This window comes from Cucurbita pepo, chromosome LG03 (genome assembly GCF_002806865.2).
Source record: "Cucurbita pepo subsp. pepo cultivar mu-cu-16 chromosome LG03, ASM280686v2, whole genome shotgun sequence".
Classification (NCBI taxonomy): domain Eukaryota; kingdom Viridiplantae; phylum Streptophyta; class Magnoliopsida; order Cucurbitales; family Cucurbitaceae; genus Cucurbita; species Cucurbita pepo.
In genome coordinates, this window is record NC_036640.1 from 5,297,217 (window position 1) to 5,311,408 (window position 14,192).

The window sequence follows — 14,192 nt, forward strand, 5'->3', positions numbered from 1 at the left end:
TAATTAGGTTAGTAAAATGAAAGATTTATTTGACTTGAAATGAAATGAACAACGGTGCGATCATCTCGGCCGTCACACTCTTCACAAACGCGCCCAAAGACGCGTACTCTTCAAGCATTCGGACATCCGCTTTAAACCTCAAAAGCTGCGGAAAAAAAAGCCAAAAACTCGTCGCCATCACGAACCCGATCGTTAGCAGCCCAGATACAACCCGCGGCGGCCGGAACCTCCCTCCCACCGCTGACTTCACCGCCATCTCCGCCGCCAGACAAACTCCATGTATCAGAAAGAACCAACTCACCTCCCAAGTCGGCGTCAGTCTTCCCATGTAGAAGTAGATCAGTTCGTGCATAACACCGGAGACAGCAAATGTCGCCATCACCGCTATAATCGCCGCCGGTTTCTTCCCGACGAAAGTGCCGGCGAGTTTCCGGCACGGATCGAAAACCGCGGAGCGGAGGATTCTGGAGGAAACTAGATTCCATCGTCGCCCCCAAAAGTCCTGTAACGAATCAGAGAGATAGGGCTCATCGAAAAAGGGCAAGAACTCGACTCCGAGCACCGCCTCCGCCAGGGCGGTGGCTCCGCCGATGAGAATTTCGAGGAGGAGGTAAATTAGGAGGCAGAAGAGAATTAGAACCACATTTGGGTAGAATCGATTTTTGAAATAGATCGCGGCGAATGTGAGGATTAGGAACCCTAATTTTGCGGCGAAGCTCAGAGGGAGAAGCGGATCGGGATCGGAGCGGTCGGGTGGAGGTTTGTGTTCGGGGATGTCGATTGGGAGGGAGGCAACGGCGAGGAAGCGGCGGAGGGAGGAGGAGGTGGCGGCGGAACAGAGAGGGCCTTTGCCGAAGGCAAAGAGGAGGAGCTTGAAGCTGCCGAGCCAGCCGATGAAGAAGCCGAGGGTGCCGCGGAGATGGATGGTTTGGAATTGGAGAGGAATGTAGAGGAAGAGGAAGAAGAAGGGAAGAACGAAGAGGAATTTGAGGAACCCATTTGGGATTGAGTTTCTGATGGAGAAACAGAGGCAGAGAGAAGTGGAAATCAGGAACAGAGTTTGAATGAATGCATGAATCTCGGCAGCCATTAATGGCGGAACAGAGCTCAAGAATGGAGGTGTGTTCTTGTTCTTGTTCTTGTTTGTTTTCGATTTGAAAGGATTTTGTAGGAAATAAAATGGGGTTTCGTGGGATCAAGGAAGTTGTCCCAACAAAATATATTATAGGAAATGAAGAAGGTATGAATATCGAATCAAGATCGAGCTTAGTTGTTGATATTGTAATCGGGTCAACGCTAAACCACATAGTAATTTTGTAATTTTGAGGAAAAAAGTGACTTGTAAAACATAGTGATGTGATGTTTGTCGTGTGGACTTTGATGTTTAAGTTAGATTATAAGCTTTTAATAGAGATTAGAGTAATCCCACGAGACCGTGTATAAAAAGGTTCGGAATCCTATTACGACCTTATTATAATTCAAAAGGGAAGGTTTGATAAAGGGGTGTAAGTATTTTCGGCTGAGTTCATTAATGTAATGAAACTCAATCATGTGAAAAACGGGTCTTAGAGTGTAATCTTTATTCATATCATATAATCTTTCAGAAGCGGGCATTGCTAGTTGCCTCCTACTTGTTGATAGATAATCAGTAGTTGTTGGACGGGACTTCCTTGTCTTTAGCTTAGCTGCCTTATCTTATCTTACCATTTTCCTTACTTTAGGGCTTGTTTTCTTGCATTCGACGTTTAGACAGTATGCTCTAGTTGTGGCCTGTCTAAAGGAAGGGGAGAACACAACGAGAAAGAATAGGGAGGGGATTGGCTTCTCTCGATTCATACAAATGATGGGTACCATAGGTCGTTTCTAGTTAAGGAAAGAGAGCGGTTCTCGAAAAACAATGCGGTACTTGCTCAAGTGGGAGAGTGAAAAGTGCACAACAACACTTCCAATAGAGTCACGACATGCATTGGGACAAAAAAGATGAATTATCGACCTTGACCTTGGTCAACACAAATCCCATCATTTATTTTCACGAGCGTTTGCAATCAAATATATATATTTTACGTATCAAATATTTCCACAGTTTCAATATTAATTTATATACATTAATAATTTTATTAAATATTGACACTAATATTAATTAATTTATGAGATGAGATGTGAAATCTCCATATATTTTTTTTTAATATCATTCTAATTTTTAAATCAACTTAAATCACATAAATAAAATTATTATGTTCACATAATCCCACCAACCAAACAAAATAATTATAACATAACTCTAAGTTAATTTAAAATATATATTTGTTACATAATACGAATATTGTAATAAAATGTAATGAAAATAGCATATGATATATTTTTATAATATACTTGATTTATACACGATCTTAAAATATATTGAAGTTGTCCATGGATCCTTTGACTTTCTTTTATTTGCGTAAAATTGCTTCCAATTACTTATTTTTATAATATATATAATAATAATACCCTTGAAAATGTGCTACCAATATTTTATACTTTTTCTTTAATGATTTAATCATTTTTAATTGATTTATATATATACATAATGAAAGACGCGTATGAATTCTTAATTTTATAAAATTTAAAATGTAACGTATTTTTTATTTATGTGGCAAAATAAATTATTATTTTATTTGATATGGACTGAATTATAATACATTTGAATAAATTATAAAAAAAATATCATCATATTAAATCAGCTACAAAAGTCATTGTAACCACCGTCGTAACAAACTCGAATGCACGATCTTTTTATGAAATATTAATATTCTCGATTAATAAATTTATAAAAAAGTAGTAAAATATTTAATAATTCGATCTTATATAAACTAATTATATATGATGCTTACTTGGATCATGTTAATACTACTCGAAAAAGACGTTAAAGATCCTATAAAGATCTTATAGGTTATTGATCGATCATGATCGGACTTCCATAACCTTAATTTTAAATGATTAATAAAAAGAAAAGAAAAAGAAAAAACTCAACTGACCAATGGGAAAGCGAGTTTCTTTATAAAACTGACCAACGCCGCGTACTCTTCAAACGCCTTCACGTCAATCTTCAACCTCATGAACTGCGGGAAAAACAACCAAATCGCAGTGGAGAAGATGAAAACCAGCGTCACCGGCACCGATACCGCCGCCGGTAGCCGCCGCTTCTCGGGCAACACCTTCTTCACTAGAATCTCCACCGTCAAAGCAAATCCATGGATAACAAAGAACCACGTCAGCTCCCAGTTGGGCTTCATTCGGCCCAAATAATAAAATATCAATTCGTGCATAATCGCCGACACCAAAAACGTCGCCATCACTCCCGGCAATGGCGCCCACTTCCGTCCGACGACCTTAGCGGCAATCTTGACCGTCGGTTTGTAAATCGTCGGCTGAAGAATGTTCGTCGCCATCAGATTCCACCGCCTCCCCCAAAAATCCTGAAGCGAAGTCGAGAAGTACGGATCGTGAAATTGCGGCTCGAGTTCGATCCCGAGCAGAGTCCGTCCGAAGAATTGCGTGATCGCTAAAATAATCTCAAGAAAAAAGTACACGTGCCAGCTATAAATGAACAAGATTACTTTCGGGTGAATAAACTCCGAGTAATCGTACAATTTCACCATTAATGCAACGATTAGGGCTTTAATCCAGTAGTTGAGGAACGATTTTGGTTCTTGATTTAGGGTTTCGTGGTGATTTTTAGGGCTCTGTTTCTCCGAGGGGTTTTGGAGGATCTTGATCGGCAAGCAAGAGAGAGCGAGAAATCGGCGGAGAGGGAGCGGCGGAGTGGCGGAGAGAGGGCCATTGCCGGCGGCGAAGAGAAGGAGCTTGAAGTTCGCGAGCCAAGCGATGAAGAAGGCGGTAGCGCCGCCGAGGTGGACTGAAGTTAGCTGCAGAGGGAGGAGGAAGAAGAGGAGGACGACGGGAGCTATGGCGAGGAACCGGCCGGCGCCGGGAGGGAGGATTTTTCCGGCGGTATGGCAGTAACAGAGAGACATACAGACGATTAACCAGACCATGGTGAAGTTAATGATTTCTCCCTCCATTTCCCCTCTCTCTCTCTAGATCTTGTTCTCTCTCTAGAAATGGAAGTGAAGACGGAGGAGATTACTGAAATTCTGCAATTTTCTAGAATTTTAAATTTCTTTTTTTTTTTTTTTGGTTTTTAAAATACTTTTTTTTAATCTGACAATACTTTTAAGTTTTGTTTCCATAATTTATTAAATCTAAAATTAGTCGGAAATTGGTTTTTTTTTTATTTTTTAAATAAACCAGTATATTTTATTATTATTTCAATTTAATATAAATTAATTGTATAAATTAAAAATAAGATTTATCGAAGAATTCTCTTTAAATATATACCTATAAAAATATATAATTTTGTTTCTTTACACGTTTAAAATTCTCTTTAAATAGATACTTTTGCTAGAAATAAATAATTTAATAATTTAATTAAATGTCCTTAGGTCAAACCTTAAGGTCAAGAAGGAAGAAAATTGGTTTGCAGTTAACTCATTAATCTAGTCTCCCATCAGACTGGCACAACTCACTTAATCTAAATGAAGAGTTTGAAGAACAAAATAATAATAATAATAAATAAATAACCCAATGACAACCAAACTAACTTTAGGTCTATCAATCCTTGAGATCGTGCTGCTTAGTGGTCATGGATTCCAACTCCAAAAAGGACAATATTTGTGTGCCAGCAAGGACGTTGACCCCAAAGGGGGTGGATTTGGGGGCGATCCCACATCGATTGAAGGAAGAAAAGTGTGTCAGCGAAGACGTTGGCCACGAAGGGGGTGGATTGTGATGTCCCACATTGTTGGAGAGGAAAACAAACCACCATGGTGCGGAAACCTGTTGGAGAGGAAAACAAACCACCATGGTGCGGAAACCTTGCTTTAGCAGACGCGTTTTAAAGCCTCGAGGAGAACCCGAAAGAAAAACCAAAAGAGTACAATATTTGCAGATTCTAAATCGTTACAAAGTGAAAATGTTTAATTTGCATCTTTTAGAAACTATTTTTTGCCCTATAAAAAAACACATTCAAAACATTACCAAACGAAATATATACATACCTTTACTATATATATAATAGATTTACTATGTATAGTTATCTATTAAATGTAGCCATTTACTATATATAACCATTTATTATTCGTTAACTATATTAATTGTTTTCTATATTTAACTATTGTTTTTTTTTTCCTTTATTTGTCATTTCATTTCAAATTTCCACCGTGGTTTAGGTATGACTTTCAAATCAATGAAGCATTATTTTATTTTATTCATTATGAGCTAAATTTCATATAAGATTCCATTCGATTTAGTGGATACACTTAAAGAATAAGTTAGCTTAATAAATGGTGTGTATTAGTCACCCATGTTATCTTATGCTATTTCACTTATTGACTTTAAAAATTAATTATGAATTTAAATTGACGTTAAAATATTTAACTTTATGGATAGTTGGATCTAATTAAAAAAAATTTGTTTCAAAACTATATTTAGAGTTAAAATCTTCTATCAAATATCGGACAAAAATTGAGACATGGGATAGTATGTCAGTGATTTGGAACATAAGTTAAGACCAAACAATGTCGTGTCATTTTAAATTACCTCAACAATGTTTTAAGTCCCAATTTTCATCTAAAATTCTAATAGACTTCTACTCCAACGATAGTTTAGAATATTTACCAAATGTAATTTTGAGAGAGTACAGGTATTTTTTAAACTGAGGGCAAAGTTCACGTATATTTTTGTAATTTAACCTAAAATAATTGGTAGTAAACTAATTGCATTTTTACTAGTTTAACCAACTAAAATTTAAATTTTCACCCTAAATTCTTTTCAATTTATGTCCATGGTAAATTTAAGTTTGATTAATGAACAAATTAATCATCCGATAATTTTATCAAAATCCACTATAGTCATCATAAATTTAGCTTTAATCGTGGTTTTCTTTGAATCCTAATAATTTTGTTTATTTATTTATATATTTCATACATAATCGAACACATGAGATTTTTTTGTCCATGATTTTTATTAAAACAACTATTTTGATATTTTCAAAATAAAATAAAATAGAAAGTGAAATTGCATCTAATTCTGTTAAAATGGGCAAAATAGTAATTTTATTAAATCATGTTGTATGTGATCATACTTCTCGGTCCCAACCATAAGATCACTCGGTAAGTATTTTTAAATATTCATTCTACCTCTAACATTTTTCAGATAAAGACAAGAAAACTGCATACAGATGACGTTTCTCATTGAAGAGGTCATTGAATAATATCAGGATAGATCGTTTTCCGTGTTTATGTTATAGTTTCCATTGTGTTAGGACGTTCTAGCAGTATTTTCACTTTTTAGATTTGGGTCGGAGACCGACCGACCGACCAACCAACCTGCTCCAACCGTTGTCATGCTGATGTCCCAATTGCGTCAGCAATGCATCCGCCAATGACATGAACATATACATAAAAGGCAATTTTCTGGCTTCTCAACGTAAGCTTTAATTGCACCAAGTAATCCAATACATAGAACACAAACTATTGGGATCGTTGGAATCTTGACCATTTTGTCGTTTCTCTCGTTTCGAGATTAGAGAATATAACGGATCATTTCTTATAAGAGTGTTGAAATTTCTCCTAAGAGGTGTATTTTAAATCGTGAGACTGAAGGCGATACGTAATGAGTTAAAGCGGATAATATCAGCTAACAGTGAGCTTGAGCTATTACAAATGGATATACGTAATGAACTAAAGTAGAATAACGGTGAGCTTGGACTGTTACATCTCGCTTACGAAATGTGAAGCCATAAATGATCACAAATGACAGGATACCAACGACCAAATGAAGATGACGGGATCCCGAATTTCTCGCAGCTGACTTGTTCGCTTGGTTATAACAAGTGTCACACAATCGCTATCCTGCTATTTTAAAGAGTGCGATTGTGACACTAAGCATATTTTACAGTACATGGCAAGAAAGATTCGAGAATGTTATTAGATGCTTATACTCACAAATTACAGGAGCATAAACCCTACACAAACATCTGGCACTACTCAATGATCGGTTATCAATAACAAGCTCCACCGAGCACCTCTAGACCATTGGAGTCACATGGTCAAGCTCTACCAAAGTACATCTCTCCAATAAAGGAACTCAAGAGTTAGGTATTCTAACTACGCTCACATCCGAATTACGATATGGTGGTGAGGTGCGAACTCCTCACATCTTAGGATTGATTGTGAGATCTCATATCGGTTGGGAAAGAGAACGAAACATTCTTTATAAGAGTGTAAAAATCTCTGTCTAGCAGACGCGTTTTAAAATTTTTGAACAGAATAATATCAGCTAGCGGTGGATTTGGGCGGTTACAAATAGAATCAGAGCCAGACACCATGCGATGTGCCAGCAAGTAGGCTGAGCCTGAAAGGGGATGGACACGAGGTGGCGTGTTAGTAAAGACGTTGGGCCCGGGAAGATATTAGCCGGCAATGGGCTATAGTGCATTGGACCCTTTTTTTCTTTACTTGTTCATGAAGATATTAGACCAAAATATTTAAAGTAAAAAGAAGAAAAGAACAAAAAAGAGTTTTTGAAGTTTTAAAATAAAGTAAATTCCAGATTAAAATGAAATTGGCCATAACACTGTTAATATGGTAAAATCTTATATTTGGATTTTCCCAGTAAAAAAAGAGGACCTTAATATATGCATGGCTAAATTTAGAAAATATTTACAAACTAAGTAAAAAAATTCAAATTATTACAAAAATTACTATATATTTAATTGTACCATTAAATTTACATTTTTGTCACGCTTATAAAATATAAAATAAGTTTATTGTCGTAATGAAAAATATGTACGTCTCAATCGTTTAACTAATTAAAACGATAATAATGTCTTCGCTGATTCTCACATTTGTAACTTATATTATAAAAAGATGAAACCGTTCTTGAGATCACAGGAGTGTTTAGGGTTAGGTTGGGTTACATTGACATTTTATTAGATCCAATCTATTTGTTCCGGTTGTAATTCTTTTATTCAAATTATGAATTCAATTTAATCCAACCATAAAATATTTGAGTAGCCGTGTTTGTGAGTCGGGTTAGAACATTGTTTTAGATCTTATTAAATAATAAACCCAACACAACCCGACTATAAATTTTTTGAATTAGGGTGGTTTGGGTTTGGGTTATTCTAGCTGATATTGTCGTTTTTTACTTTTGTTTTCGGACTTTCCTTCAAAGTTTTTAAAACAGGTTTGTATGGAGAGGTTTTCACACCCTAATAAAGAATGTTTCAATCCACCCTCTAACCGATGTGGGATCTCACAATCCATCCTCCTACGGAGCTCAATGTTCTCGATGACACTCGTTCTTCTCTCTAATCAATGTGAGATCTCACAATTCCGGTCATTTGTTCAACATTTTTTAATTCATTTTCAAACATTTAATTAAATTTTGGAGAGAATAAATAAAAAAAATTATTATTGAATTAAATTAAAAATAAAAAAAAAATATATATATATAATTATATCGCAAGTAAAACAATGTATATTTTAAAATTAACAGTAAATTTAGGTCGGTTCAATTTAAGAGCGAAACCCCATTTATTAACCCTGCTTTTTATTTATTTGAACTCAACTCAACACAAGCTGTATAGGTTGGATTGAATTAATCGAGTTTTTCGAGTCATCAAAATTCTTTCGATTCTTTGAATTTAGTGGATCGAACATTGCTACCAAAATGGATCGAAACTCGCAACAAGTTAATTAGAAAATTAATTAAATTAATTAATTATGGATAAAGAGATTTGAACATAAAAGTGACTGAACTATCTTTATCAATACAACAAACATTTTGTAGAAAACTGTTGTTATATGGTTAAATAAATTACTCCAATATAAAATTAGAGTAAATACGAATCAAATGGATAATATATAAATTATTATGAATGAGAATATATGAAAGTTTGGATTTATTTTAGTGGGATTGTTGAAGATAAGGAATTGAATACCGTATATACGCAAATTACTTGGATTCCTTTGGGTTTTGTTTTCTTCTTCATTACATTTCAGTTCTCATCGGGATTCGGAGTTGCAGAGCTCATATAATCATCCAATCCCCAAGGAGAAGCGGTTTATCGATCTTCAAGCCACTGTGAGTTCACACATTGATTTGATTTGATTTGATTTGATGGGTTATCTTTCTTGCCGAGCGGAGTCTTCAATTTCGACTTCGAATTCGTTAACCCCTTCGTCTTCAAGAAATTCGTCGCAGAAATCAGAGAAGCCCATTAAGATCCAACAGTTCGAGTACAGTGATCTCGAGGCCGCCACTAATGGCTTCTCCGATCAGAAGCTTTTAGGTAAAGGAAGCCATGGATATGTGTATAAAGCTGTTCTTGGTGGACGTCTTGTGGCGGTGAAGAAACCCTCTCGAGCTCAGATTCTTGCTCCTTCTCGCCCTGTTTCGTTGTCGTCTTCAATGGCTTCTTATGAAATCGCTAACGAAGTCGATAATGAGATCGAGATTTTGTCCAAAATTCAGAGCCCTGGATTGGTTAATTTGGTGGGTTTTACAAATGATTCCAGAGATAGGCTTCTGGTGGTTGAGTTCATGAGCAATGGTACTCTTTATGATGTGATTCATTCAGGTACGAGGCCTCTTTATTGGGGTCGAAGGATTAGATTAGCTTTGCAAACTGCTAAGGCCATTGAAACACTCCATGCTTCAAACCCCCCTGTAATTCACAGAGATATCAAATCTGCTAATGTGTTGATTGACAGGAATTACAATGCTAGGTTGGGGGATTTCGGGTTGGCGATTCAGGGCCACGCCGATGATTATCGACTGCGGTCGACGCCTCCAGCAGGCACCATGGGGTACCTTGATCCTTGTTATGTGACCCCTGATAATTTAAGCACTAAAACTGATGTGTTTAGCTTTGGGATTCTGTTGTTGGAGATTATAAGTGGAAGGAAGGCTATTGATGTTGGATATTCCCCTCCTTCCATTGTTGATTGGGCTGTTCCTTTAATTAAGAAAGGGAAGCTAATGGCTATTTATGATCCAAGAATTTCTCCTCCAAAAGACCCCATTGTTACGAAGCAATTGGCTGTGATTGCTGCTAAGTGTGTGAGGTCTTGTAGAGAAAGGAGGCCTTCCATGAAAGATGTGGTTGTTTGGCTTACTGGGTTAAGCAAATTGGTTCCTCTGCATTCATGGAATGGCTTTAACAATCCATGTTTGATGGTAGAGACCGTAGGACAACCCGTTGAAACGAGAAATTCGTCGTCGAATTTGAGAAGTCATAGTGTCGAGGATGGTGATTTGGATATAATGTCACGGCGAGATATTAAGAACTCGAGGAGAGTTTACTCTGATTTGGGGATCAGTAATAACTTGATGGATCTTATGGCTTGTATTGAGGAAGAGTCCGGGTTTCGGAACGTGGCTAACCGTGTTGAGTCTCATTCGAGATTGTCGAACCGGTTCTTTAGTTCGAGATTTGTTAGTAGAAAGAATCATGAATTTGAAGGCAAATGATATGGTTGGTGGGTTGAAGATTCAATTCAATTATGTGCCATTGCATCAGAGCTTGAGTGGCTTGTGACTGGTGAGCTTCTCCTTCTTGCAAATTTCAAATTGTAGGTAAATTTTTGGTAGCTTGGCTTTCTTCTGAGTTCAATTTAATGATATCAAGCTTGGTTAATTCTATATCATGGGCACATTGCTGATGCTCCCCATATTTGTTCATTCTGTTCTTAATTGATTGTTCATTCTGTTCTTAATTGATTGTTCATTCTGTTCTTAATTGATTGTTCATTCTGTTCTTAAATATTCTTTTCAATGGCATTCAAGTTGTTATCTCAGTTCAAATGTTTCTGATCTTGGATTTATGCTTCAAACATGATGTTCTCTGATGTTTTTGTGTTCCATTTCTTGTTCTCTCTTATGTAATTTAACATGTATGAACCAGAAGGCCAAATGTTTCTGTTCTTTCTATAGAAATACCTTCTTTGTGTGTTTACGGAACGTGGGGGGACTAGAAGTCAAAACGTGTAATAGCTCAAGTCCACTGCTAGTAGATATTGTCCGCTTTGATCTGTTATGTATCGTTGTCAGCCTCACAGTTTTAGAACGCGTCTGTTAGGGAGATGTTTTCACAACCTTATAAGGAATGCTTCGTTCTCCTCTCCAACCGATGTGGGATCTCACAATCCACCCCCCTTGGAGGCCTAGTGTTCTCGCTGGCACACCGTTTGGTGTCTCGCTTTGATACCATCTGTAACCACACAAACTCACTGATAACAAATATTGTGCGATTTGGCTCGTTACGTATCGTTGTCAGCCTCATGGTTTTAAAACGCGTCTGTTAGGGTGAGGTTCACACCCTTGTAAGGAATGTTTTGTTCCCCTCTCCAACCGATGTGGAATCTCACAAAACCACCATTTATTGGCTCAATGGTCCCCAAGTTGAGTTGTAAAGCAAACTCTTTGAAGTCATAAATTTAAACTACAGTAGGCGGGTCTTGCGTGATCAATCGAGACGTGTTAAAGGTTGTTAGGTTCTCTTCATAACGAACAAGAACAAAAACTTATCATTGATAATTGAAAAGTTACAAAACTTAACGACTCTCTTTAAGAATAGAAACTTCTAAACACCAAAACCAAAAGATAAGATTACACGAGTTTCATAAAAGGCTTCCCAACAAGAACTAATCTCAATACATAAATAACTACGAAAAGCTTAAGAGAGAGCACAAGTCTTTACTCGCAAGCAAGTGAGATAGCTTTCTTTGCCCTTTTGTTTAGCTGTAAAAATTCACATTGGTTAAAGAGTGACACGAAGCATTCTTTATAAGAGTATAGAAACCTCTCCTTAGCATACGCGTTTTAAAACCGTGAGGTTAACGATAATATGTAACGAGCTAAAATGAACAATATCTACTAGCGGTATGAATCAACTTCGTGTGTGGTGTGGAGGCAAGTTCAAACCTTCACGGTTCTCCAAAAAGTTTGTGTTTGAATATGTAACCAAGGGAGGTGATTGTATGGTCCAAGGGACACAATTGTTAGCGGAGAATAAGGATCATGTTTTGTCAAAACACAAGAAAACACACAGAAACTGACGAGCAGCTTCACCCCAAGTGTTGATTTTGTAATGTCCTCTCTGTCTCTGCTTTGATGCTGATGATACCCACTTGTGAAGCTTCTTCCTTCTGAATACACTATTTAACTTTCTGACACCACTGCTCACTACTCACATGCATGTTTCCAAACTCGTTTCATAACCATTTTGTTTTTAAATTTCTGTCTCTTACAGTGAAAGTTCATCTCGTTTAATTTTAAACCCGTTTCAAATCTTACCTAAACGTTTAAAAACAAATATCCTACCTCGATAACTTCTTCAAAATCTGTGCTTTCCTGTTGTTTGGTTACTCTCTCGACTTTCCCTCTTAGAAATTATCCAAGTGAGGTTGGTTTTGATTTGTGAACAAGAAAAGCCTTCGATCTATGTTCTAACATGTTCGTTCATGTTCTCATTTTTGATCTATTAAAGGCGATACTTAAAAATCATTGCAATTTGCTTTCAACATTTGGGTTCGTCTAATTGTCCTATATCCATCCATATATTCCTTGAATTTGAAATTTGATGCCCGAAAAGTCAAAAGTTGAGTTCATGTCAATTTCATCTCCTAATAATTCTGAATCATCATTCGGGTTTCTTTCGCTAAAGAACTATCATTTTTAGAACGTGTTCTTTTTACAAAGATAATTAAAGAGGGATGAGANAAAAAAAAAAAAAAAAAAAAAAAATGTAAAAACGTCCAATGTAGCAATAGAAAAAGAACCTAGAATTTAACGATAGGTAAGAGTGAAAAGATTCGAACTTCTGACATCTTGTCGATGATAAATGTATTGTAATCTATTGAAATATGCTCATATTATCATTATAGTGTATCGTTCATTTCATTTAGTTTGTCTCAGATAAAACAAGAGTGTGATAAATAAATAAGACATAATATAAGGACTTGTTAGCAAAATTTGAGGGTTAAACATTAACAAAATGCCACAATTTCAATATTCTCTTTCACATCTTTTTATTTTCGTTTAAATTTCATTTTTGTCCCTAAACTTTTCAAATTGTTCTATTTTGGTCCTTAAATTTTTAAGTTCGTTCTATTTGGTCTCTAACTTCTTTAGCTTGAATGCAAACTCATGCTAATGTTCTAGTACGTATCCTCAAAACTATATCATTAATTTTATTGAAATTAAAATAAAAGTAAAGAAAAAAAATAGTTATTATTTGAAAGCTCGAAATATTATCGAATATTGTTTAACATCTTGGTTTAATTAGATACAAAATGAAAAAAAAATATTCTAGCGGTTCATATTTGTTTAGAAAGAAGATTGTTTATGATCTCTAGTGCTAATATGACGTAATAAAAACTTTATACTTAGATTATAATTAGTGATTGTGTTAATTGATTTGTAAAAGCATAATTAGAAGCACATAAAGTTAGAAATTGGTGTGGAAAAATATGAGGCAATTATGAAAGTGTTTGGTTAGTTTTGATTATGACATGGGAACCTACGCAAATTATTGCACCAACTTATTCTTTTTCCTTTCTTCTTTTTCTTACTCATAATTTTGAAGTTTGGTGCTCTTTTCCCTTTATTTATTTATATTTTTGCTTTTTATTAAGCCCCACACACATGCATATAGTCACTCATCGTGCCTTTGATTTAGGAGAGATCGAGAGTTTTATTTATTTGACTCACCCAAAATGTGTAACACGAGAAGATAGAAAGATGTTTAATGCTATTGTTTGATGAAAAACTCGAATGAGAACATTTGAATAACAGAACTCATTCTCTCGTTACGCTTCAATGATACTACATATGTTGAGTCAGAAAGATAAGGATAAAATGGCCGGCAAGGTCACTTTCTTATCCGAAAAGGAATGCCACTAGTTCGACTATCAACTTGCTTTTCCTAATGTCAGCACCCAAGTCGTTTACACGCTAAACTTGCATTGGCAACATCGGCCTATCTATATTCAGCATGAGACCATTTCCTTAGTTAGAAGGAAGGCGTTCTCGAGACATAGCTTTCTAAGTAGAATTCGAAATCCCGGCTAGAGACAACTTTAGTG

At 36.0% G+C, this 14,192-nt stretch overlaps 3 protein-coding genes across 3 annotated transcripts; 1 reads left to right on the top strand and 2 right to left on the bottom strand.

Moving 5' to 3' along the window:
• Positions 1-17: 17 nt before the first annotated feature.
• On the bottom strand, positions 18-1,587 carry LOC111791073 (acyl-CoA--sterol O-acyltransferase 1-like). Its single transcript, XM_023672267.1, has one exon. It carries the CDS (start codon positions 1,088-1,090, stop codon positions 26-28), a length of 1,065 nt encoding a protein of 354 aa, XP_023528035.1. The 5' UTR covers positions 1,091-1,587; the 3' UTR covers positions 18-25.
• A 1,239-nt stretch (positions 1,588-2,826) lies between these two features.
• LOC111790916 (acyl-CoA--sterol O-acyltransferase 1-like) lies at positions 2,827-4,153 on the bottom strand. The gene has a single exon (XM_023672046.1). It carries the CDS (start codon positions 4,062-4,064, stop codon positions 3,009-3,011), a length of 1,056 nt encoding a protein of 351 aa, XP_023527814.1. The 5' UTR covers positions 4,065-4,153; the 3' UTR covers positions 2,827-3,008.
• A 4,875-nt stretch (positions 4,154-9,028) lies between these two features.
• On the top strand, positions 9,029-10,870 carry LOC111791911 (serine/threonine-protein kinase-like protein At3g51990). Its single transcript, XM_023673423.1, has one exon. The coding sequence runs from the start codon at positions 9,226-9,228 to the stop codon at positions 10,576-10,578; it is 1,353 nt and encodes a 450-aa protein (XP_023529191.1). The 5' UTR covers positions 9,029-9,225; the 3' UTR covers positions 10,579-10,870.
• Positions 10,871-14,192: the final 3,322 nt, after the last annotated feature.

Excerpts from the sequence above, each read along its gene's own strand:
- LOC111791073 (XM_023672267.1), bottom strand. The coding sequence starts at position 1,090 with ATGGCTGCCGAGATTCATGCATTCATTCAAACTCTGTTCCTGATTTCC.
- LOC111790916 (XM_023672046.1), bottom strand. The coding sequence starts at position 4,064 with ATGGAGGGAGAAATCATTAACTTCACCATGGTCTGGTTAATCGTCTGT.
- LOC111791911 (XM_023673423.1), top strand. The coding sequence starts at position 9,226 with ATGGGTTATCTTTCTTGCCGAGCGGAGTCTTCAATTTCGACTTCGAAT.